This window comes from Brassica napus, chromosome A6, assembly GCF_020379485.1.
Source record: "Brassica napus cultivar Da-Ae chromosome A6, Da-Ae, whole genome shotgun sequence".
In the NCBI taxonomy this organism is placed as follows: domain Eukaryota; kingdom Viridiplantae; phylum Streptophyta; class Magnoliopsida; order Brassicales; family Brassicaceae; genus Brassica; species Brassica napus.
The window spans coordinates 6,531,947-6,558,427 of record NC_063439.1 but is presented as its reverse complement, the minus strand read 5'-3'; the positions used below and the strand labels follow the sequence as shown (position 1 = coordinate 6,558,427).

The following is a 26,481-nucleotide window of genomic DNA, read 5'->3' as shown; positions in this document are numbered from 1 at the left end:
GATCTTATTGTTGTCATGTCACTGACATTACTATTGTACTACTGTCTACGTATGGAAACACCTTCTTTTATTTGGTGGAATCACCTTTTAGTATTGTAATCCATAAACATTCTCAAGTCAACCTGATCGTCGCTAAGCTCTTTAGCTATAATTATCGTGACTCGAAATGTTTAATTGTTATTAAGTAACAGAGGTACACGAAATTTTGAAAAGACTTGATATATAAGAGGGGAAAAACACACACACATGAAACAATGGCTATATTTGGCCAAGGACAGTCTTAAACAACAACAAACTGAAGTCACGTGAATATAACATAGAAAAGATGAACCGTTGTATGATATAACAGAGAAACAACGGCTGTCTTGTTTCCTTTTTCTGTTATGTGTTTTTTCTTTCTTCTCAAGGGCAGAATTTTGGATAAAGGTTGGGTGCCAAGCGTGGCTCAACGGACAAGAGAAGAGGTTTAGCCATAAGCAATGCATCATCTTCCTCTAGACTTAACGGTCCGTAACCAGGATGGAGTTTCCAGTTAAACGCTTGAAGAAACCTAGCCAACATTATAACCATCATGATCGTCCCGACTTTGACACCGACGCAGCCACGCCGACCGGTACCAAACGACACGAAACGCAATTCACTTTCGACCAGAGAAAGCTCCTTCGAGATTCCATCTCCTTCGAGGTGACGCTCTGGTTTGTATACCAATGGATCTTTCCATACTTTGGAGCTCCGGCCTATTCCTGGACGCCCTACATGAATGTGGCTACCTGTCCAAAACCAATATATACTTTCTTAATATATGTATCATATCAAATTATTGGTGGCTCAACTGGTTACATGTTTGATTTTATCTTTTTCTTATGTGTATGTGTGGAATATTCAGATGCATCATAATTAAAAAAAAAACTGTCATGGATTTACCTGTAAAAATATCAACAATATTCCTTATATATACGGTTGGTGGAATATTTTATAATCTAACCACGCATAACCTTAACTATTGTAAAAACGTAATTCCTAAGATAATATACAACTTTTTACCTTTGGGAATGAAATAACCCCCGAGGGTGGTATCTTGACGAGCCACATGTGTAGGGACATAATGAGCACTAGGGTGAATCCTGAATGTTTCTCTGCAACAAGCTTTTAAGTAGTTTAGATTTGGTATGTCAGATTCCTGAACAAGCCTGTCTCTTCCCACCACTTCGTCTAACTCCTTCAAAGCTTTTTTGAGAATCTCCGGGTTTTTTAACATTTCCGCAAGTGTCCATTCCATGTTATTTGCCGGATTATCGATCGCTGCTATACAAAACTCCTGCAGAAACAAAACATCAAACAATAGATTTTAGTGGGATCCTAAAACAATTAATAAAAGTTGATTCTCCATACAAAAAAAAAAAATAATATTATTTTTAGTAGATATATTTCTTTTGAAACAAAAATCATGTATAACTATCCCTAATGCCATTTTCAATAGTATCAGTAGTGTATATATATACTGTAATGTATTACTTCGATGATCATAGTATTTTGTATTAATATCTTGTAATTGTCTAATGTTATATAATCAATTATAGTAGTAAAATAGTATAGTGTTTACTTACAACGCATTGAGCTTTGACCTCATCCGGCGTGATATAATACTTTCCATTTTCATCTTTTAGCGTAATGAAAGTATCAATCCAATCTTCAACAGCTGCTTTCCCACCTTTTTCCCTCCATAGCTCCACCCTCTCGTCAATGATCGGATTGTTGTAACTGCGAACTTTATTACAGTACATTACCACCCTCTCCTCTTGACCATCAATGTTCCAACCTCTAAACCATTTTTCCAAGTAATCCGCCGGAGAGAAACTCGGCAAACAGTTTAAGGTTTCGAAAATCGCATCAAGATGATCTTTCTCCGCTTGTCCTAACCTTCCCTCGTCGGAGAAAACATTTTCTTTCGTGATATGTCTCCTTCCAAACAACAATCTCATGGTCACAGCGTAACCATAAACCCTCGAGAACTCTCTAACGTCAGCAGTCTCAGACCGTTTGTACATGGAGAGAAGGTAAGCAAGGAGGTTGTCCGCTTCAACAGTTCTCGCAGCTACTAACATGTTTAATGTTTTAACGGACATAATCTCCGTAGTGATCACTCTTTTCATCTTCATGAACTGTTCACCGTAGGGTGAGTTCCCCATTGATTTGTGATTGCCTCCGATGGTTCTCATGTTGAAAAGATTTGGCCGGTCTGCGAAGTCGGCGTCTCGCTCTTTAAGCGCTTCTCGAGCGATCTCGTCAGAGTTTATGACGATGGCGTGTGTTCCGGCGAAGTTGAAACATGCGATCTCCGGGTTTTGCCCTTTCAAGGCGATGTCGATATATTTGTGCCTAGGACGAGTCATCATTAGTTCGGGCAAATTGCCGAGGATGGGCCATCCTGGTGGTCCAGGAGGAAGCTGACGAGACCGGTCTTTGGTTTTTGTGGGTCTTGATAGTATTCGGCCAAGCAAACTGATTGATGCCATGGACAAGATAAAGACTAGTAGGATTTGAAAAGGGTATGGTAATGATGTTGTAAGGCTCATCATCATTGTCATGATGTTTGTGTGTGTGAGTAGAGAGAGAGTTGTGTGCTCGTTAGCAATGAACACTAACAAGTTTGTGAATCTGTCTCTTGTGTTTTAAGTATTTATAGATTCGATATCATGCATGTGATGCTCACGTGAGGGTTTGGGCTTATGGGTAGGTACTAAGGAAATCACGTTTATATATTTTATATCTAATTTCCAGCGACTGATCATGTTGAATAATAAACTATTATACTTAGGTTGATTTAAAGTTGAACGTTTGTTATCAAAATATATGCATGCGGTTGTATAAGTGATGTAGTAAAGTTTAACTAAATGAAAGCAATTTTTAAGTTGGTTTACCAAAAATAAAAGAAGATAATTAGTCTTTATAAAATGGCAAATTGATTGAAAGAAATGGAGAATAGCTAGCTAGCTTTTGAGAATGCATAGTTCTGCCACTTATAGCGAGCATGTAGCATGTAGGAGGTACGTAGATCGTTGGCATGACTAACATTTTTTTTTTGGGTAAAGCATGGCTAGCAAATGTGAACATCGAAAACAATTGTGCCTGGAGCAAATATGGAACGGTCTCGGGAGATGCACATATCACGCCCCAATGTACACTATCTAAAGTCTGTAGTCGTTGGGTGGAGGCTCTCCTATATGAGGCCTAATCTTGGAGGTCATCATGATGTTCTTCATAGGTTCGGTACGTCTCAAACTGAGTTGCTAATATTTGGTGACTAAAGTAATTTCCAGTAATTGGGATATGTTTAATAATTGAGATCAGTCTAATGGTTTCATGCATGATTATAAAACTACATGGTATATGTTAGCTTTGAAAGCAAAATTATGATTAAAAATGAATTAAAAATGAATTCATTGTTTGTTTTCTTTTAGAGTATCTTCAATCTATTTTAATATATTTCTCTATAATAACATTTAGAAAAAAATATACTCAGTTATCTATATATTTATTATTATTTTCAATTTAAAATAAAAATTGCTATTTTTCTCTGCAAATAAATAAAGAAATAGCATTTTCTATGTTTATCTAGTTATAGATATGCTATTTCAGAGGAATACGCATTGGAGATGATTTTAGTTATGCATGGTCTTTTAAAGTTTTTTTTTCCAAAGGAACAAGAAGATTAAAGGAAATTAGAAAAAAAATACTGAACATAAATGAAGAATAAATGTATGTAAAGAAATTATAACAAAAAGATAAAGAAGGCAAAAAGTGATTTTGTACGAAGGAAATAGAATTTTGACTAGAAAGTAAAGGGGAGCTCTTGGGTAGGTAACCACGTTTATAGATTACATGTATATCGAAATTCCGTTGGTATATGTCGTCAATTTTAATCTAGAAACATTACATCAGCAGTTCATTAACAATGCCCATAATTTATCTCTAGAACAAATAAATGAACTTAATAACGTAATATAATTGAAATGTTTTCAGTATTTGAATTCAGGAAGTAACGTTTTACCAAACCTTGTTGCTTTTTCTTAGCAAAAAAAAAAAACCTTGTTGCTTTTCTCATCTTCTTGTCAAATAATCATCTGTTCCCTTGTTTTTTTTTATCTTTTTTTTTTTGGCAAGGTAGCATATTTCCAGATTCTAACTCTGAAACATTTTCATATTTATATGATATTTACATTCCTATAAAACAACCTTGTTGCTTTTATTTGATGATTGTTTTTTTTTCGTTTCTTGATGTAAATATGTAATACACGGATCCATTTTGAAGATCTATATGTATATATTTTTTCAACGAATCTTATTGTAAGAAGAGTTCATAAATTATATAACTACCGTATACTAATATGTTACTATAATCATCAAGTTGCACTAGCTAGTTGCTGCAGCTGTACAAGCTTGTCAGGGGATGGGAGATATGATGTCTTTTAAAATGTATATGGTTTGATCATTGGAAGCTTAAGTAATCTGATATATTTTAAAGTAATCTTTAATCAAGCGAAAAACTGAGGAGACGTAGTTTTGTTTCATGTAAAAATACCAGTAGGTATACATACCCTTTATCAAAAAAAAAATATACCAGTAGGTTACGTTACATGTACTTTCCGGTTTTAGTAATTTTATCCGCTTTTAATGAGGAACACTGGATATGTTTACAAGAACAATAATGGAAAAAGTTAGAGGCATGGAGTAATCGAAGGATAATCACGTAAACCAGTAAATGCAAACCCTTCAAACGCCAACCAAAATTAAAGGAAAAATTAAAACATTGAAAATATTTTCTGAAAAATATATATTCTTGGCTTAACAATAAATCTAGGTTTCTTTCACACTTTTCAGATTTTTTTTTGTTGCACGAAACTTTGGAGAATGCTCATAATCGAATCAAGAAAATGGATCCAAAAATGTTGTTCTGTCTACCGGAAGGAGATGCATTGTTTAATCCACTCAATACAATGTTTATTCAAATGGCTTGCATTCTCGTCTTCTCTCAGTTCTTCTATCTCTTCCTTAAACCCTGTGGCCAAGCTGGTCCCGTTGCTCAAATTCTCGTAAGTTTTTTACTTCTATTTTTGTATTTTATTGACTCCAAACATTATGATACTGAAACCCCCACGTGAGATATTCAGAAACTAACATTTTTATTGTTATATTCAGGCTGGGATTGTATTGAGTTTGCTCACAATAATCCAAAAGGTCCACGATTTCTTCCTCCAAAAAGACTCAGCAAGCTATTACATCTTTTTCTCATTTCTTTTACGAACATGTTTCATGTTCTTGATCGGTCTCGAACTTGATCTTGACTTTATGAAACGAAACTTGAAGAACTCCATTGTCATAACCTTAGGCTCCTTAGTCTCTTGTGCCATCATCTGGATCCCTTTCCTCTGGTTCCTCGTTCGTTTTCTACATATCAAAGGGGACATCTTAACGTTGTACGTAGCCTTCCTGGTTACCTTATCGAACACGGCATCTCCTGTGGTCATCCGCTCAATCATTGACTGGAAACTCCACACATCTGAGATCGGAAGGCTAGCGATATCCTGCGGATTGTTCATCGAGATGACCAACATTTTCATCTACACTATGGTCATTGCTTACATCTCCGGGAAAATGACAGGAGACATCTTTGCCTACACATTTGCCACGGTTGTTATAATTTTCATCAATAGATTCTTAGCTTCATGGCTCCCCAAAAGAAACCCTAAAGAGAAGTACCTCTCCAAAGCTGAAACGCTCGCTTTTTTCATCCTTATTCTAATAATTGCGTTAACCATTGAGTCCAGCAACATAAACTCAACTGGTTTCGTGTTCTTGATTGGACTAATGTTTCCAAGAGAAGGTAAAACTTACAGAACGATGATCAACCGGCTGAGTTACCCGATTCACGAGTTTGTTCTTCCGGTTTACTTTGGTTACATCGGGTTTAGATTCAGCGTCCACTCTCTAACCAAACGTCATTACCTAGTCCTCTGTACGATAGTGGCTTTAAGCATGGTAGCGAAGCTTCTAGGAGTCTTATGTGCATGTTTATTCCTTAAGATCCCAAAGAAGTATTGGCTTTTCTTGTCTACGATTCTCTCAGTAAAAGGTCATATTGGTCTGGTCCTCCTCGACTCAAACTTGACCTACAAGGTAACTACATTTTAGAGATAATATCTTTAAATATCAGTAATCAAGTTTTTTGTTCAAAAACTAGTTTACAAAGGAGAAAATTACCAAAATAGCATTAATTTAAAATTAACAAGACATTTTTATGTTTTAATTTGAGTTTTTGATTATAGGTTAGGGTTTAGTATTTAGAATGTGAGATTCTTATTAGAATTCACAACATAAGATATTTTAGTGTTTTATTAATTAATAAATATTAATATTTTAGGATTTTTTCTCTTTGATTGCTATTTTTATGACAAAAGTAATTAGTGTTATTTTTTAAAAAGGTGTTATTTATGAGATTTGATACATTATAGTTTTTTTTTAAATAGTTTTTTTTTTACATTATAATAGTAACAAGTCAGATAATAATCTTCTCTTTGTTTTCTGATTATTTTTTTCTCTCTTTGTAGAAATGGTTTACTCCGATAATTCATGATATGCTCATTGCGACACTGGTGATCACGACTTTGTTAAGCGGAGTAATATCTTCTTTATTACTTAGAACGCAAGAAAAGGGTTTCTCACACCGAAAAACATCGCTTGAGTTCCACGATACCAAAGAGGAGCTACGTGTGCTGACTTGCGTCTACGGTGTACGTCAAGCTCGTGGACTAATCTCTCTAATCTCTGCTCTAAATGGAGCTTCTTCTTCACCTTTCACACCTTATCTCATGCACCTCATACCCCTCTCCAAGAAGCGAAAAACTGAACTACTGTACCACGAACTAGACGTAGATGGAGTGAACTCCACTGGAGGAGACGATGAGTTTGGAACCAACGAAGGACTAGAGATCAATGACTCGATTGATTCATTCACTAGAGACAGAAAGGTCATGATCCGGCAAGTGAAACGAGTAGCGCTGATGCAGAACATGCACGAAGAGATCTGTAACGGGAGCGAAGATCTTCGCGTCTCCATCGTGTTTCTTCCGTTCCATAAACACCAGAGGATCGATGGGAAAACTACAAACGACGGGGAAGCTTTTCGGGATATGAACCGGAAGGTGCTAAAGCAAGCACAGTGTTCGATCGGTATCTTTGTGGATAGAAACATAACAGGGTTTCGCCAGCTTCACGGGTTTGAGTCGGTGCAACACGTCGCTGCATTGTTCTTTGGTGGTCCTGATGATCGTGAGGCTCTGTCCTTGTGCCAGTGGCTTATCAATAACTCTCAAATTCACCTCACTATCATACAGTTTGTCGCGGATGGCTCAGAGACAGAGAATCTTGTCGGAGACGCGGTGACCAAAGAAAACAACGATGTTTTAATGGAGATTGTTGGTAACGATCAGACAAACGACGAAACTGATCGAAGTTTCTTAGAGGAATACTATAACAGGTAATTTACAAGATTCTACTTCTTACTAATCCTATGTTTCCAGCTTTAGCCAGTTCATGAAAGGTTTTGAGCACAATCGGATGAAACATTAATCTTACAATCCAAATTTTAAGGAAATATTATGTATTTGTTGCATGGCCCAAAAATTATAAATATTTTTTGTTACAATTAACCTAATAATGTTTATCGCCCTCATAAATTTCAGATCTTTAGTACTAGGGTTGTGGATAATTTCTAGACCTGAAACATTGGCATTTTTTTCATTGACCGAACTGGTTTTGGTTTATTTTTGGCAGATTTGTAACGACGGGGCAAGTTGGATTCATAGAGAAGCGAGTAAGCAACGGAGAGCAAACACTGACGATTCTGAGAGAGATAGGAGAGATGTATTCACTGTTTGTGGTGGGAAAACACAGAGGAGATTGCCTAATGACGTCAGGAATGAACGATTGGGAAGAGTGTCCGGAACTAGGAACGGTCGGAGATTTCTTGGCTTCATCAAATATGGATGTAAATGCTTCTGTATTAGTAGTTCAAAGATATAGACACTCATTTGAAATCTTTGTGGATGAATAGCAAAATATTCTTTACTTTTACACAACAATATTTCCATCTTATTTTTAACAGTTTCTTACATCACATATCACACATAACAATTTGAAAACATATCACAAACTCTTAGAACATCTGCATCAATGAACCTTGAGGGGGATCATAACTTTAATTTTTTATTATTTTTTTCGTTTGATTTTTTTTTTTAAAATAAAAATAAGCGGACCAATCACGGGCCACCACGTGGCTAGTGCTTATGGTTTGATCTCTGTTTTCTTGTTCTTCCATTGTGTCGCAGAGACTTGAACCTTTTGTCTCGGGTAGAATCAAAACGAATAATACCAAACCAGACATTGCAATTCCGAAAATGGCAAAGGAAACTGATGGTAGATCTCTTCCTATCGAAGCAATGAGCGGACAGCAAGCTCCTCCAACAACAAGAGCCTGTCTAAACATCATTGTTGCGGAACTTCTTACACAAGTAGGAAACATTTCAACCATGTAAACCGCCATTAGGTTAAATCCGGTCCTTGCACAGAAAAAAGTCCCAAGTTCAAACGCAAACGCGATACCGGTTTTTCCGAAAACGCTTAGAACGAAACAAAGCACCCACGATGCTCCACCTAGTAAGGTGTTCACAAGAACAGAGGTTCTTCTGTTGACCCTCTCCAATATGAACGAGTGATAATGAAAGTAGGCAACTCCACCGCTGCATTTAGGGTTTCACTCAAATATATGTTGACGTCTATGTCTCTAGCTGCTAATGGAACTCCGTAGTATGACATTCCCATCCCAAACAATATGATCATAACAACTAATATCCTCCGAAAAGCCCACTTTCGGAAGAAAAAGTCCTTAATCGAGTACCTAGGTAGTGATTCAACGGTTTCTTGCCCCAGGGGTAACGTAGAAACTAGTGATTCCAAGTAGGTTTTGTTCTTAGATGACAGGCTTTTGAGAACAACAATGGCTTCTTCGTTGTTTCCTTGCAAGTGAAGCCACCGTGGTGATTCGAGTGCGAAGAGGTAGAGGAAGGAGGATACAATGGAATGTTGCGGGAACGGCTGCGTAGACATAGAGATATCTCCACGAAGAGTGTCGAGCAAGGTAAGCGATTCCAGACAATGACATAAACCCTAAAACGAAAAGGGTAAATGGAATCATGGTAACTCTCGGTCTCCACTTGGTGGGGACTCGCTCATTGATGAGAACCAGCGCATATGACCATGTCTGTGATCTCGTGAATCCGATGACAAACTTTAGGGTTGTGTAAATCCATACATTGGTTGAAAAGACTGTAGGAACCTTATTTTACTACCATAGGACAACTGATATTTGTAAAGAATAATAAGAACATAAACTAAAATTTCAATACCAAAATATAAAAATAAAGAAGAATTGCAGAGTCGAGATAGTTAATCTCTTTCCTTAAATCTTTGAACGCCCCGTAGTGTGACGGTTTTATGGCGCTCAGATTCCCAAGATACAACTGCAGCATTATTTCTGTTTACCATCACCGAAAAACAGAATCTATCGAACCTATTTCTGTGATGTACTCTCAGACTCAAAATAAAAAAAATACTAGCATAACTATTCTGAGTGGGAGAAATGTTCTTGATTGTATGAATGTGTGTGTTTTCTAAATGGCTCACAAGCCTTTATATAGAAATATAATGAGAAGCACAAGTTTCATTTTTCAACACAAAAATGAAACCTCCATAGTGCACTAATGGAGTTTTTAATTCTTGTCATTATTATGTGAATTTATTCCACATTTTGACCAAGAAATTAAAGAATAAAATTATTATTGTTTTGACCAATTCAAACAAAATAATATACTTTAAAATGGATTTCTTTTTTATATTTTATCAATATAAAAGATCAACATATATTTGGTTTATAAGATTAAGTCAATGAACATGAAGTCCAACTAACAAATCAAAAAACCCAAATCCAAGTTCAAATATCCAATGTGTGTATTTGCTTCTTTATACAAGTTTTTCAAATCACACACATTAGAACTCCATTTCTCATTCAAATAAAACTTCTTTTTTTGACATATGAATACATTATTCATAATGTTCAAAAAATAGTTCCAACAATCCCCCACATGAATAGAAATGACTCTAGACACTAGACGACTCGACAGACTTTCTAGACAAGACTCAACTTCCTAGACAAGACTCGACAAGACCTAACTAAGGACTTTTGAGAGTACAAACGAAAAATCCACTGCATGATGAGTTGGTAGCAATTTTTCAGCCTTGAACCAGTCATTGTTAATAGCTATCGGATTTACTCGGCCAGGAGGTGGCCATGATGTCTTGAACCTCCCGGGCTTTGGTGTAAACCTAGACAATAGCCATAACACAGCTTCATTCTCTCACAGAATTAGGTTCTCTATTGTGTTCATTTTGGCCGTGAACAGTCTTGGTTAATCATGAGTGAACTTGGAGAATATAGCCTTTCCTTCATTCTCCTAGAAACGGCCCCATTTCACACTCATAAGGTGATTTGCCATTAACTTTGTTTAGAGGAGTATCATGTACTACTCCATTCATATCTCAAAGCTATGGACACAAATCATTAAAAGCTAATGCTTATCCTGTATTCCTTACATGTAGCACTGTTTAATCATCATAGAAATTGGGTATAGACCGAAGTCTTACAGTGCTTTGGGCAGACTTAGTTTCACTTAGTTGTCTCCTTGAACGTATTTCTTGGGATCTCCAGTCAGTTAGGTAGAGTTACCGCGAAACCTCATCTTAATTCACAGGCGACCCATTCCTTTTGATGATATAACAATTTGATCTCATGACACACCTTTAATTAAAGGATCCTAGGTTGTCACCATAGTGAACATAATCTCTTGAGATTAGTCGAGATCAATTGTCTAATGATTTTTGTCATCTTTTATTCAAGATACAATTAACTATTATACACAAAACTCAGTGTATGACACTAGTTTGTTTTTTTTAATAAAAAAAAATATATTGTGATAACTATCACTAAGTTCATTTGGCCTCTTGCCAACGACTTTATATGGTAAGCAAAGCTTCCCCCCACATTTCTTGAGATAGCTCAAAACATGCATAATTACATTTAACATCTCTTAAGAGTTTAGAAAATTAATCTACAACTCCTTTAGATTTAAATGAATTAAAAGCAATTTCAAAAATTATTACAATTTTCTTGAAAAATGTGTTTCATTCTTAGAAATTCACATTTTACATCCAACTATTTTCATAGTTTTCTTAAGTTGATTTATAAATCCAACTTGTATGTTTTGGATCTTTCCAAACACATATTTTGCTTTTTAGCAAATAAACATATCATTACAAGATATTATTTTACCATCAAAACCATTATATGATTATTTTCAACCATATTGACTTTATAAACTACAATACACATGTTAGTTTCAGTCATATTGGTCTGAAAATTCTCATTGTTTTTGTATGGTCAATCTTTTTACAACTAGCGTTTAAGCATTGACAAAATATGAATGTTTTGATCATTATCAACAACATTATCTTTTCTAAATGAAAAATGATTCTTATGTGGCAGACCTCTCCCAAACTTAATTTGGGGCGTCGACTCACGAATCCATTTCCATTTATACAACATGATTCCTTAAGAATCAAAATGTTCTTTCTGACAACGGTTTCACCATATTTTTGAAACTTGAATCATTTTTTTTTTCTCTTGATCAAACACTTAATAATCAAAATTAAGTTGTTCCAAAAAATCTGAAACAGAAATAAAAAACGTTAGCATTCTTGATAACTAAAACACATAATTATCTTTAGCCAAGTCAAAGCATTAACAGATTTTGAACAAATAAATTATTTGATCATGTAAACTGACGAATTTGATCACAACTAAATGCAAAACAAATACACAAAGTAAATGCATTAAAAGCTTTAAAAAAAAAAAAGCCACAAGAACAAACGCTCCACACTTGCTAATATATGCAAGATCATACAAGTCACACTTTTGTTTCAAAATAATTTTAAAAATCAAGCGAAAGTGCAACACGACGGTTTCAACACGTCAAAAGACAAATCAAATCAAATTGTTTTTTTTTTCTTTCAGAAAATCTGTAACTAATGATCAACGCTTGATGATAAAGAAGATTCACAGAAAAACAATAGCTAAGATTATTATAAGAAATCCCTGCGCATGATCGATCTGAAAAGATCATAACAATTGCTTTTTCATCACCATGAATTCTCGAATTCCTGTTTTTATGATAAACAAGATCCGATTCCAGCATCTTTAACCTGTTCTTAAAAAAAACTTTTAACAAATATCAGTATTGTTAGTGCAGAAGCATAAACAATATTTAAAGATTTAAGAGTGTAGGAACCTTATTTTACTACCATAGGACAACTGATATTTGTAAAGAATAATAAGAACATAAACTAAAATTTCAATACCAAAATATAAAAATAAAGAAGAATTGCAGAGTCGAGATAGTTAATCTCTTTCCTTAAATCTTTAAACGCCCCGTAGTGTGACGGTTTTGTGGCGCTCAGATTCCCAAGATACAACTGCAGCATTATTTCTGTTTACCATCACCGAAAAACAGAATCTATCGAACCTATTTCTGTGATGTACTCTCAGACTCAAAATAAAAAAAATACTAGCATAACTATTCTGAGTGGGAGAAATGTTCTTGATTGTATGAATGTGTGTGTTTTCTAAATGGCTCACAAGCCTTTATATAGAAATATAATGAGAAGCACAAGTTTCATTTTTCAACACAAAAATGAAACCTCCATAGTGCACTAATGGAGTTTTTAATTCTTGTCATTATTATGTGAATTTATTCCACATTTTGACCAAGAAATTAAAGAATAAAATTATTATTGTTTTGACCAATTCAAACAAAATAATATACTTTAAAATGGATTTCTTTTTTATATTTTATCAATATAAAAGATCAACATATATTTGGTTTATAAGATTAAGTCAATGAACATGAAGTCCAACTAACAAATCAAAAAACCCAAATCCAAGTTCAAATATCCAATGTGTGTATTTGCTTCTTTATACAAGTTTTTCAAATCACACACATTAGACCTCCATTTCTCATTCAAATAAAACTTCTTTTTTTGACATATGAATACATTATTCATAATGTTCAAAAAATAGTTCCAACAAAGACAACAGAGATTGAAGTGATTGACATTGCAAAGGTTGAGAACAAAACTAGTTTCTTGCGACCCAAGGAACCATCTGGGATTAACGCTAGAAAGAATCCACCAACGATGGCACCGATGTAGAAAGCAGAGGTAGGCATACCTCTGAGTAATGAGCTCGAGCACTCGAGTCCAAATTCTGAAATGACGGTTTTGTCCTTGGAGCCACCGTCCCATTCCCATGCTGATCTTGGGAGCTTGCAGATGTCGGAAGTGGAATGGTCGCAGATCGTGTGGTTAAGACAGTGCCACGTGGGGTATGCGTCTGTGTAAACGGTAATGAATATCTGCTGAGCATTGAAGAACAAAGCGAGTCCAACGAGGACTACCTGGAAGAGTTGCCAGAACCCAAAATCTGATAGACTGTGTTCGACAATGTTGTCGAAAGTTAAAGCTTTGGTCTGGCTCTGTCGTTGACGTCGGAATCATCGGCGCATATATGAGACTGGTGGATCAAATTATCAAGCCCATTGGCTTTGATAATATTAGTGAAAAGAAATGATATGGGCTGTGCATTAAAAAGCCCAGAATGTCAAGATTGACATTGTGCAAAGTCCCACATCAGGGAACCAAAGCACATGAGAAGAGTATAGATAAGTCTTAAGCACATAAGGGTGTAAACGGCTTAAGAAGAGAGGATGGCTCTCCACGCATGCCGCCGTTCGGCCAGACCGGCGTTGGCCTTGGGTCTTGGATCTTAGTTGAAGGTCTCCGGTCCAATAAAAATAGTTTTTTGGACCAAGTTAAGCTCTAACGTTCTGCCATTTAATTCTCGAAAAACGGTATGCATTTTATTTTAAACATCACGTAGTTCGTTTAAAAACACCACGATGTCTCTCTTCTTGACGATAAGTTTAAACGAGAAAAGATCTTGCAGAGAAAGTTTCGTAACGCCTCGCCTCCGAGATCCTCGCGAGATTTTCGCTAACGTGCGGACGTGCTGCATCAGTTACGGAAAGTGGCTCTTCTTCTCCTCTTTATAAACTTGTCTCCTCCTTCATTTTTCATTACGTTTTTTCACAACCAAAACCAGCAAATCCTATAACGTAATTAAGTCTAGAGATTGTTTTGTAGAAATATTAGTTCGTAGAGGTTCTTCATGAGTGTTGCGTGATAACCTATCATCATTTTATCCCGGGACTCATATTCGTACAGATTCTCGCACTAACAGAGCGAATATTAAGAGTTAAGGAAAGAGATTCGTCTCGATTCTATGCTTTCATTTTCGTTACGGTTTTGAATCATCTATATATTTTCCTTAACATCGTTTATATTATATAGTTTCTTTTGATCCGGTTTTCCGGCTTCTACAGAGACAACAGCAGTGGTTCTGACTGGTCAGCCATCAATATTGTTTGGGTTTTAAAACTTTTTTTCCTTTGATAGGATTGGCTGTTGGATGATAATATTTCCTTTCTTATCAACTAAATATATATATCTAAAGTCTGAATCTGTGTTATCACTAAATACAAATCTTAGATCTTTAACCATAACGTGTAATTTCAGTTTGATAGTCGTGAGAAGCGTGGGTTGACGTCCATACTACTAGACTACTAGTATTTTAAAACCTGCTCGTGAGAAACGTGGGTCAGTAATTAAGTACAGTAATTAATTGGATGTCTCTCTATTAATGACGTCCATGCTTATAGGTCGTGCCATGAATATAGTAGCAACACATAGTAATGACTTATAACTAATACAAGTAGCATAGGCAGACCTTGAGATTTATAAAGTCATAAACATTTACGTTAATTGGAAACCATAAACTTATATATATTAACTCTGAAATGTTTTCACTAGATTCACAATTTCGAATAGTTTCGGAGAGATCGAAGACCATTAGCATATGAACAAAATATCTTTGATCAAAGGGAAAAGATCATTACTTCACTCCAAGTAAATATTATTCCTCATTAGGTGATATTTTTGCTATATTTGAAAACGTAATAACTTTTTTTAAAATCATATGCACGAACAAAATTTAATGACAAATTATTGATAAGATAACTTAGCAACTATCTCAAGGTCTTAGAAATCTATTTATAAAAATGAAAATACAGTGAACGTTTGATTATCTTTTAATGGATTCAAGTTCTATATCTAACTAGAGACGGTTCCGGGCTACGCCCGGATTATTTTCAAATATTATAATTTTATATAAAGAATTGTAAAAGTTTTAAAATAGAACTCAAAATTAGCTTTTTCTTAATATTAAAATGTACATTAAGCAAAAAAAGATTAGAAGTTAACCAAACTTGTTTATGATTGTTATTTCTTTATTTCTATTTTGGTATCCTTTGAATTTTTAAGCTACTATTTTTTTTGGTAATGTACCCGAAACATTGCAGCAGCTTCGTCCCATAAGACCTTCCTTTGAATATTCTCAATGTTCGCTCCATTATCACCAATCTTTCTCTTTACTACATGTTCTTCCTCCATTTTTTTGCCTCTTGCTCTACACCAAACTTCTTTCTTTAGCCTTCTTAGCCTTCTCAGTTGCTTCTGCGAGTGTCTCCATTTTCCCAACCATATCTTTGTTTATTTATTCCAACCTCTCTTTGCTTATTTTCTCTGTTTCTTTGGCTACCTCGATCTCAGAATTTCTGCAACCCTTGTGTTGGCTTTTTCTTAAGCCTCATGAGTACACTTGCTAAGCTCATATTACTCTGTTAGTAACAGTGTTAGGCTTGACGGACAATCAACATTGTTTTACTTGAAAGCATGTTCGCTCTCGAAAACCTTGATGGAAACAGCTAATGCCAATCTCTAAAAATCTTTAGCAGCCTCAATTTCTTCTTAGCTGCAAATAAACTGCTCTCAATTGTACCTGGTCGAGCCTTTTCTTCCTTTGCCTCTTCTCAAAACATTCGCAGCTTTTCACAAGCAAGGCCAGGATGATCTCCCTTCATCAGCTTCTTGAGTTGCTTGCTGCAACTGCTTCAGTAGCTCCACCATTTCCTCGCTGGCTTCCTTTCCTTGGACTCAGCAAGAATGATTTTTATCTCGTTCTCATCTTCTAGAGTAGTTATCTCTATAGATTCCATTTCTTTTGTATGGAACTTGTTCTGTAATGAGATATCTCTGGTTGCTACCAAGTCGTATGTTCCCTCCTTCGGCTTGTATGTTTCAATATGGTCATTCAAACATCAAGGAGATACGTCGCAAAAGATGAAACTGGCACCAATCTATATCACCAGCGATCTCTGATCTCTTATGAACCTAAATGAGAGGTATTGTTAAAATTGTTAGTGGTTAGATCAAAAATCTTAATAACTCTGCTTTGCACTTGCATTACCATAATAATGAGTGGCAGTTGTGTATATACACATACTCAGCATCAGAGTAGATTCCAAGCTTAAGCCCTTTGCTATGAACATAATATGATAAAGCTTTGATAATCGTAACCAGGTTTTCCTGTCAGATATATCAGAAACACATCTTAGTTTCATTCTTAAATTGTCAAAACATCTCAGTAAAAAAAAAAATCAGGTATAGAAACACTAAAAGAGAAGTAAAACAAAGTAACGAACACCAAACTATACGTATGTTGATATACTTGCTACCTATTGCAGAGAGACCACTTCAAACAAATGCATCAGTTGCTGAGAAACTCATATTATTTTTAAATATAATGATAATTAATATATCAATCTTGTATCAGATTACTTTTCTTAATAATAGAATCAATAATCACGGGTTTGTTTAATATGAGAGTTCATTGATGTTACGCTGAAAGTGATTCTAGCTTCTTTTTCTTTTTTGTTATCTGTTAGATTAATAAAAGGTCATCAAGACCAACATTTATGCAATATGCCTCAAAAACTCAATGGAAACTACACTAATAGCAAAAACATATATAAATGTTCGCAGTTGTAAAATCACAAAGAAGCAAACGTTTATAATTAAGCGTAAGACAAAGATATTAGATCAGTGTGAGGTTCAATGTTCCAAATACGCACCGTTTGATCAAAAGAACCATAAGCAGGCTTTGTCCCCTGGGATAGTAGATAAGAATTAGCGCTGAGATCTGCCTGAGACTTCTTTCTGATCCACACGACTCATATCCTCTACGGTTGAAGCCTTCCCTCTTCCTTTCCCTTGGATTATGTATATCCGTTTTGGCCAATCCAAAGGGTCTATGCTTTACATCTAATTGACAATAGGGAAAGAAATTAAAGTCGCTGTTTTTTTCGTAAAAGAAACTTGAAACAGGATACAAAAAAGTAAGCACCTACCGAATATGAAAATGTACACGCTTGTTTGGTAGATAATTTTATATCAACATCTTTTCCTCCAGTTCAACACAACATCTTAAAATCCTCATGAGATTCCTCAGCTTGTAATCTTCAAAAAAAAAAACAGAATCACGAAGACTAATGAGTTTCCATCAATAGCTGTAAGATATAAACAGAGTTTGAAAGCTTATCAGAAGCGCCTAATCTACTTGGGTGGTTTGAAATTGACAATCAAGCAACATCTATAAAAGTAGATAATGCGTTTACTTTGATCCAAAATGCACAATATATTTGAGAAAGAACATGTACATTGTATATGTATACGGATATAGTCTCTTATGAAAAATGCAATGAACTTGAACACGTTGACACGATTTTCTTGCTGTCTTTATCAACGATGTCCCCACTTCCTTGGACTGTCCAAAACCTAATCAATCCCATTCCCAACTATAAACCAAACCAAGTTAATTTTGTTTGTGAGTTTAATGTATGAGATCGAATCAGAAAGAAAACCAAACCGACATTAACTAATATAGCTACCGCCGACAATGTAAGATTCATATACTTTACTTCTTCAATCTTAATCTCGTTGATATTACAAAAGCACGAAACTAAATGTAATACATTTGTTCCAAAAAATCCCCTAATACCATTAGCATAACAAATAAAGATTATATAACTGAAATTCAAAAGATTTTTAAAATAAACCAAAATAAAATATCAAAGAAAGGGATACATCATGAAGACATACTATCTTGTTTAGCTCAGCTCCGTTACGGACCCATTCTTGTGGCCGGCCCATAAGTGAAAAATACCAACCAGTGAGTCTGTCTAGAACACACCTTTGTGTCTGTCTGTCTGTCTCCACTGAAAATGGCTTGTGGGTTTTGCTCCCTGCGTCCCACTCTCACTTCCTTATTCTCCTCGTCCCACGCTTTTGCGCTTGCGCACACTCCACACTGGCGTTCGAGCTCCCTCCGTATCTCCCCCACTTTATCAGCTACAACTCTTCCAATTAGCTCCTCCTCCTCCTCCTTCTTCACGTGGGATGACGTCTTCGAGATCGGTCGGAAGGAGTTATCTGCCAGCGTAAGCTTCATCATCTGAATAAGCTTCAAAGAATACTCATTCGCCTCCCATCTTGGAATTGAGCACAAACACAGGAAAGAGTTTCCATGGAAGGAGGATTGTACAGTGGATCTATTGTCGGATTTCTAGTTAGGGCTTCAAGGAAATCAAAGTAAAAACTGAAACCGATACACTTGCTTTGATCGGAGTTTGAATAGATCGTGATATCCAAAGAGGCACAACAAATGGTCAAGCATCTTAGTTAAAAGAAGAAGGGGAAAGGGCAAAGAGATGAGATGTCGACATTATAAGATTTTCCCAGATTTGGGCTTCTTCCCTTTTCACGGATCAAAAAAAATTAACAGCCCAAGATCAACCCAATTTTGGTTTGACGTGGAGGAAAGAACCAACCCCATTGGATGATTTTAATTGCTGACGTGGACACTCTACCTATTGATCTTATTCCCCTTTTATTATTGTTAGATTTCTTCAACAAAACATTTAATTAAAAAATCCCACCTTACATAAGGATATCTATACTATATTAAAAGGGTTATATGAGCATCAGAGAGTGTGTCCACGTAGGACAATTAAATCATCCAATAAGAAACAACATATTTGCCACGTCATATCTGATCTTATGTCACTCTAAATAAACCAGCTCATTTAAAATCATTTACGAAATTGTATTTAGCAAATAACATGAATCCATCATTGAGCTCATTCTCTGTCTGAAACATAATAGCTGTAAATACTGTATATTCATGTATTTTTCAATCTCATCATTTCAACATCTTCGTTGTTAAACTATAATCTAATCTCTCCTTGATACATTTACATAAGTTAGTTATTTATGTTATTACACAAAGAGTTGTAACTCTTCAAGTTGTGTCCTTTAGTATAAAGAGTTGTGTCTCTTATACTTGTATTGATTCGATCTCTATATAAAGATCAATCATCTGTTGTAAACTTAATCACCGAATCTCAATAATACAAAAGTATTTTCAGAAAAGTTTATAAGCCTGAAACGTCTATCTTATTCTTTCTCTCGAACTCGTGTGTAACACACTGTGATCGTTGTGTAACACAAGCGGTTGGTAAAATATTAACATGGTGTCAGAGCTTTACGTTTGAGAGGACAAAGAACAAAGCACTAGTAAGAGAAACACTTGGCGTGGAGAAAAGGAGGCTAGAGGATTTTGTCATACGATTTCGGAATCACTCGAAACGATGAAGAATCAAGTAATCCCCATATTTGATGGAGAGAAGTACGACTTCTGGAGCATCAAGATGACAACCATTCTCAAGACCAGGAAGTTATGGTCTGTGGTTGAAGAAGGCGTAGCAGCCCCACCAGCACAAGTGGATGAAACCCCTGAAACAGCAAGGGCAAGATCGCTTAGAGAAGAAGCGATGATGAACGATACATTGGCTTTGCAAATCTTGCAAACTGCTGTATCGGATCATATATTCTCACGGATTGCAGCAGCATCAACATCCAAAGAGGCGTGGGATGCATTGAAGGAGGAGTATGAAGGCTCTCCTCAAGTTCGTTTGATTAAACTTCAAACATTGCGAAGGGAGTATGAGAATCTGAAGATGTATGAGAATGAAGACATTAAGGTCTTCACAGATAAGATAGTTGAATTGGCAAATCAATTAACTTATCATGGTGAACAGAAGTCAGATGTTCAACTCATACAGAAGATACTCATCTCTCTCCCAGCCAAGTTCGATAGCATAGTCAGTGTGTTGGAGCAAACAAGCGATTTGACTTCAACAAAGATGACAGAGTTGATCGGGATCTTGAAGGCTCATGAAGCAAGGCTGGCTGCAAGAGAAGAAAGCACCAGTGAAGGAGCATTCGATGCTCGTGTTAAACACAAAAATTCTGGTGTTACACAAGACAACTCAAAGCGCCAAGGAGGCAAGAAGTGGTGCGGTTTCTGCAAGAGAAACAACCACAATGAGAGCGAGTGTTGGAGGAAACAGAAGAAGGAAGATCCAAAGAAGGATCACAGAAGTAACAAGGAGTGTTACAATTGTGGCAAGTTAGGCCACTTTGCAAATCAGTGCTACTCAAAGAAGAAAGAGAAGGCACATGTGAGTTTTGAAGAAAACTCAAATGAAGATCACATGTTGTTTAGTGCGAGCGAAGCAGCAACAACAGTGATGGAAGATGTCTGGTTAGTAGACAGTGGAGCAACTAATCATATGACAAAGGAGGAGAGTTACTTCTCAAAGCTTGATAGGAGTATCAAGGTTCCAATAAAGATTGGAAATGGAAGCACAGTCATGACAGCCGGTAAAGGAGACATTACCGTCATGACCAAAGGTGGCAAGAAGACCATCAGAAATGTATTCTTGGTTCCGGGTTTGGCAAAAAATTTGTTGAGTGTTCCACAAATTGTCTCAAGCGGATACCGGGTGAGTTTCCAAGAGAAGAGATGCATCATAGATGATGCAAAAGGAAGGAGGATAATGGATATCCCAATGACTCACAAAAGCTATCGAATCAGGATGAGTTCGGCTCAGGTAGAAGAGGCCTTGAGCGCTAGTGAGCAAGGAAAGATGGAGACATGGCACAAGAGACTTGGTCATGTAGGCGACAAAAGGTTGCAACAAATGCAAGACAAAGACTTGGTAAAGGGATTACCAAAGTTTAAAGTCAAGAAGGAAGCATGTGAGGCGTGTAGACTTGGAAAGCAATCACGCAAAAGCTTCCCAAAGGAATCTCAAACTAAGACAAGAGAGAAGCTTGAGATTGTACATACGGATGTATGTGGGCCGATGCAGCACCAGTCTGTTGATGGAAGCCGATACTTTTTGCTATTCTTGGATGATCATACTCACATGTGTTGGGTATACTTCATGAAGCAAAAGTCAGAGACATTCTCACTGTTCAAAAGGTTCAAAGCAATGGTGGAGAAGCAGTCGGATTGTACCATCAAGACACTGAGATCAGATGGAGGTGGTGAGTTCACTTCACGAGAATTCAACCGGTTCTGTGAAGAAGAAGGAATCAATAAGCAAGTCACCTTGCCTTATTCACCACAACAAAATGGTGCAGCGGAGCGCATGAATAGGACCTTGGTGGAGATGGCTAGATCTATGTTGGCAGAACAAGACTTACCGCTCAAGTTATGGGCAGAAGCGGTATACACTGCCTCATATCTTCAAAACCGTCTGCCATCAAAGGCAATAGAAGAAGATGTCACTCCTATAGAGAAGTGGTGTGGACACAAGCCAGATGTGTCACACATGAGAATGTTTGGTAGCATATGCTACATACATATCCCAAATCAAAAGAGGAGGAAGCTAGACGTCAAGGCAAAGCGTGGAGTCTTTGTTGGATATAGCAACCAATCCAAAGGCTATAGAGTTCTCATTTTGGAGAATGAGAAGATTGAAGTATCAAGAGATGTCGAGTTTGAAGAAGGAAAGAAGTGGGATTGGAAAAGGCAAGAAGAAGTGAGGAAGACATTGGAGTTGTCTATGGAAGACTCTCACTCGCCTGAGGATCAAACCGAAGGTGCATCCAGTCCTGAGGAACAAACCGAAGGTGCATCCAGTCCTGAGGAACAATTTGGAGGTACTTTCAGCCCTATTTCTTTTCAAAATGATGATCATGATACTAGTAGTGGAGATGAAGAAACTTCTGAGGCACCAAGGAAGTTCAAGTCCATGGTTGATATCATGGAAAGGGCACCGAGAGTAGAGCTTGATGAAGCGGCTCAAGCTATAGAAGCTTGTCTTCATGCAAATGAAGAACCATACACTTATGATGAAGCGTGTGGTACCAAGGAATGGAGAGAAGCAATGAATGAGGAGATAGCCATGATTGAGAAGAACAAGACGTGGGAACTAGTGGACAAGCCAAAGAAGAAGAATGTGATAAGTGTGAAGTGGATCTACAAGATCAAGACCGATGCAAACGGCAATCACATCAAGCACAAGGCGCGGCTAGTTGCAAGAGGGTTCTCTCAAGAGTATGGTGTTGACTACCTTGAGACGTTTGCTCCTGTCTCAAGGCATGATACAATACGAGCCATACTTGCCTATGCGGCTCAGATGAAGTGGCGATTGTATCAGATGGATGTGAAGTCAGCCTTTCTCAATGGCGACCTCAAGGAAGAAGTGTATGTCACACAACCGCCTGGGTATGTGACACACGGGAAGGAACACAAAGTGTTAAGGCTACACAAAGCTTTATATGGTTTAAAGCAAGCCCCAAGGGCATGGTATGGAAGGATAGATTCATACTTTCTTCAAAACGGTTTTGAGAGGAGTATGAATGATGCGGCTTTATACATCATGAAGCAAGGAGGAGATGTGTTGATCGTGAGTCTATATGTGGATGATATAATCATCACAGGAAGCAACATTCAGAGCATCAACACATTCAAGGAGAACATGAAGAAAGAATTCGAGATGGTGGATCTTGGATTGTTGAACTACTTTCTTGGAATGGAAGTAATTCAAGACGATGGAGGCATATTTCTTTCACAAGAAAAGTATGCAAACAAACTTGTAGACAAGTTTGGGATGCGAGACAGCAAGAGTGTAAGCAACCCACTTACACCACAAGGAAAAGGAGTTGAGGATGACAAGGAGTATGGAGATCCGACTAAGTATAGAAGCATCATTGGAGGGCTTTTGTACTTGTGTGCATCAAGACCTGATGTGATGTATGCAAGCGCATATCTCTCAAGATACATGTCATCACCTCGCATGAAGCACTACCAAGAAGCCAAGAGGGTGTTAAGATATGTCAAAGGAACATCAAACTTTGGAGTGTACTTCACAAGCGTGAAAGAACCAAGACTTCTAGGCTACACAGACAGCGATTGGGGTGGTTCTAAGGAAGACAAGAAAAGCACTTCAGGTTATGTGTTTACTCTTGGATCAGCCATGTTCTGTTGGCAGTCAAGCAAGCAACAAACAGTGGCGCAATCAACAGCTGAAGCGGAGTACATAGCCGTGTGTGCAGCAGCAAATCAAGCAGTGTGGTTACAAAGACTATTTGAAGACTTTGGTCAGAAGTTTGAAGGAGGCATTCCGATCTTATGTGACAACAAATCAGCAATAGCAATTGGGAAGAATCCGGTGCAACACAGAAGGACGAAGCACATAGAGATCAAGTACCATTTCGTGAGGGAAGCTGAGCAAAAGGGAATCATTGAACTGAAGTATTGCAAAGGGGATGATCAACTCGCAGACATTCTCACAAAGGCATTGGGCGGTTCAAGATTTGAAGATCTAAGGAAGCAGCTTGGAGTCAAGTCGAGATATGATTAAGGAGGAGTGTTAAACTATAATCTAATCTCTCCTTGATACATTTACATAAGTTAGTTATTTATGTTATTACACAAAGAGTTGTAACTCTTCAAGTTGTGTCCTTTAGTATAAAGAGTTGTGTCTCTTATACTTGTATTGATTCGATCTCTATATAAAGATCAATCATCTGTTGTAAACTTAATCACCGAATCTCAATAATACAAAAGTATTTTCAGAAAAGTTTATAAGCCTGAAACGTCTATCTTATTCTTTCTCTCGAACTCGTGTGTAACACACTGTGATCGTTGTGTAACACAAGCGGTTGGTAAAAGATTAACATTCGTCACTACCACTTCCCATTCTCAGTTTAAACGTATACGTTCAACATGTAAACCTCATAAAGCTCAAATATTAGTTACAAATATCCTTAAATCATCGTCGGTTTCCATTCCACCACCTATACACCTTATATCGTCGCTTTGATCGTCCCCAAATCGCAGCCGCCGCTCTCGCCGGAAACTTTCTCACTGCCTTCAACAGCGGGTCATCCCGATCTCTCCCGGCCAGTTGAAACCACTCCGACGGCAACCACACGCCGACGTTGGGGAGCACGACCCATAGAAGCCTATGTGGACCTCGCCAGAGTTGTGGATCTCGCCGGGGCAAGCACTATCCACAGGCCAATCTTGACTCGCCGTGTTTCCCTCCAAGCCGATCTATACCCGTAGCTGCTTGATTCGACCTCCGCCGTTTCCGCTCAAAACAGATCTAAGAAACCACCGCTTCGATCTTGCCGTCCTCTAGCAAAACCATGAAGAGGAGAGAACCAGATATGTGCTCGCTTCCATAGCTTCAGCCGTTTCATATGCAGCTCCGTCGGACTCCGCACCACACACGGCCGGAGAAGGAGAGGGGGTTTCGGAGAAGACATGCAACCAAAAACTTCAGTTCAGCACCGCCGAAATACACAGAAAAAAAAACGAGGAGGACAAGCCCTCTCCGCCGTCGGCTTATGTGGTGGAGGTTTGTTCAAAGGTTTGGAAGTTCATCACAAAAAGAGCCATGATTGTCATATCTTTCTTCGTCTGTACATAGATTTGCTCATGCTTCTTGATTTGATTTCAAAAGTGAAACGTCTCTCATGAATTCATTTTTTTTTTAACTGTAGCTCATTGTATCGAGATTCACATGATCAAAAGTATGAAGAAGGGAAGAAATGATCTCTCATCTGCTGATAACTTAACTTATAGAAAGAGTCACTTTTGAAATGTTTTTCAGTTGAGTCTATGTTATAATTGTTAGCTGTACAGATTGTTAGTTGCTTCACACTACCACTCCAACGGTTAAGTTAGAACCGGCAAGTAAAGAAAAAGCTGGTAAGCTTCATATCCAAAATTTTTTATGTTTAAGTTGTTCTGTTGCAATATAATAAAATTAACAATAGTTCTTATTTCCACTATATAATTTTGTCTACTTTGAAAGGAATATGGTCACCTAATTTTAATATCTTGGAAGACATATTACAGGGACTAAGCTATAAAATATGTAGTGCTGTATTAGGCGTGCTATTCTGGACGAGTATTCTGAACTTGAGCTAACTCATTTAGACAAGTCCTGTTTTACTGATTCCAACACTGTATGATTCTAAGTTCTTGAACTAATATGTTTCCTTTGATTCAAAAATTATCGTAGCTAATTCTCTAGAAAATTTGCAGGAGCAGTTATATTCAGATTTTGTGAGGCGCAAAAGAACACACATGAACAGAAACAGTGATATAACATTGGGTGGCAGAGGTGAGAAGCTGCAGAGAAAACAGAGCCGAGAGTCACCATTGGGTGGCCAAGTTGTCTTGAGAGGAAAAGAACAGAGGCTCAAGAGAGAGCCAAGTGAATGATCAACAAAATTTGGAGGAACAAAAATGAATAGATACTGACTAGGGAGATTCTCTTGCATCTTGCAAGGAGAATGGTCTTAGTTTTGGTTTACTGATTTTACTTGCTTATAATCCTGAGTCGTGGTTCATGAAGAATATATTCAAGAGAATCTTAGCATTGGTGGTCATTATACTCTATAAAAACATGCATGTTAGAAACAAAGTGGATCAAATCAAAACCAGAACTGAGGACTGAAAGAAAAGAAGGCGATGGAATCTGAGAGGAAAAAAAGTAACGAGACACCTCAAATAGAACACTCGACTGATACTTTGGACGCAATAAACTGATGTGTAGTGAAAACTACGTTGATTATGTACTTTTACTATAAATAAGGACATTTAGAATTTTCGAGTTGACCAAACTTCTCTCTTTTCAACTATCTCAGTTGGTGGCAAATGAGTTTAAATACAGCATATTCAAATTCAAATGATATCATAACTTTCATACTGGTACGAAGAAATAAAATGATTCCAACTAAGATTTTTGTATATTACTCACTTTATTAGTCATATAATCATGTTTTAAGTAATGATTGGAAGTAGTATTTACAAAAAAAAAAGTAATGTTTGGAAGTCATAAGGTCAAAAGTGTATAAAACAATATTTTCTATCTTGGAATTCAATAATCTTAAAGACAAAACAAAGTTTAAATCAATTATAAGCTAATAATTGTT

The 26,481-nt window shown here is 36.9% G+C and overlaps 2 protein-coding genes and 1 long non-coding RNA gene across 3 annotated transcripts; 1 reads left to right on the top strand and 2 right to left on the bottom strand.

The window, feature by feature from the left end:
• Nucleotides 1-157: 157 nt before the first annotated feature.
• Nucleotides 158-2,666, bottom strand: LOC106346773 (dihomomethionine N-hydroxylase-like). The gene is made up of 3 exons (XM_013786207.3): nt 1,608-2,666; nt 1,045-1,318; nt 158-770 (listed from the first exon to the last, which is right to left on the bottom strand). The coding sequence occupies exons 1-3, from the start codon at nt 2,586-2,588 to the stop codon at nt 403-405; spliced, it is 1,623 nt and encodes a 540-aa protein (XP_013641661.2). The 5' UTR covers nt 2,589-2,666; the 3' UTR covers nt 158-402.
• A 684-nt stretch (nt 2,667-3,350) lies between these two features.
• Nucleotides 3,351-9,542, top strand: LOC106351364 (cation/H(+) antiporter 1-like). The gene is made up of 4 exons (XM_013791172.3): nt 3,351-5,093; nt 5,200-6,177; nt 6,609-7,537; nt 7,834-9,542. The coding sequence occupies exons 1-4, from the start codon at nt 4,935-4,937 to the stop codon at nt 8,111-8,113; spliced, it is 2,346 nt and encodes a 781-aa protein (XP_013646626.3). The 5' UTR covers nt 3,351-4,934; the 3' UTR covers nt 8,114-9,542.
• A 5,858-nt stretch (nt 9,543-15,400) lies between these two features.
• Nucleotides 15,401-19,693, bottom strand: LOC125610224. The gene is made up of 3 exons (XR_007340249.1): nt 17,529-19,693; nt 17,253-17,442; nt 15,401-16,707 (listed from the first exon to the last, which is right to left on the bottom strand). It is a non-coding gene; the product is annotated as an uncharacterized LOC125610224 (long non-coding RNA).
• Between the last annotated feature and the right edge of the window lie 6,788 nt (nt 19,694-26,481).

Coding starts and splice junctions, on each gene's coding strand:
- LOC106346773 (XM_013786207.3), bottom strand. CDS start 2,588: ATGACAATGATGATGAGCCTTACAACATCATTACCATACCCTTTTCAA. Junction 1,319..1,607: donor AGGTCAAAGCTCAATGCGTT/GTAAGTAAACAC, acceptor TTGTTTCTGCAG/GAGTTTTGTATAGCAGCGAT. Junction 771..1,044: donor GGGTTATTTCATTCCCAAAG/GTAAAAAGTTGT, acceptor GGTTTTGGACAG/GTAGCCACATTCATGTAGGG.
- LOC106351364 (XM_013791172.3), top strand. CDS start 4,935: ATGGATCCAAAAATGTTGTTCTGTCTACCGGAAGGAGATGCATTGTTT. Junction 5,094..5,199: donor GTCCCGTTGCTCAAATTCTC/GTAAGTTTTTTA, acceptor TGTTATATTCAG/GCTGGGATTGTATTGAGTTT. Junction 6,178..6,608: donor ACTCAAACTTGACCTACAAG/GTAACTACATTT, acceptor CTCTCTTTGTAG/AAATGGTTTACTCCGATAAT.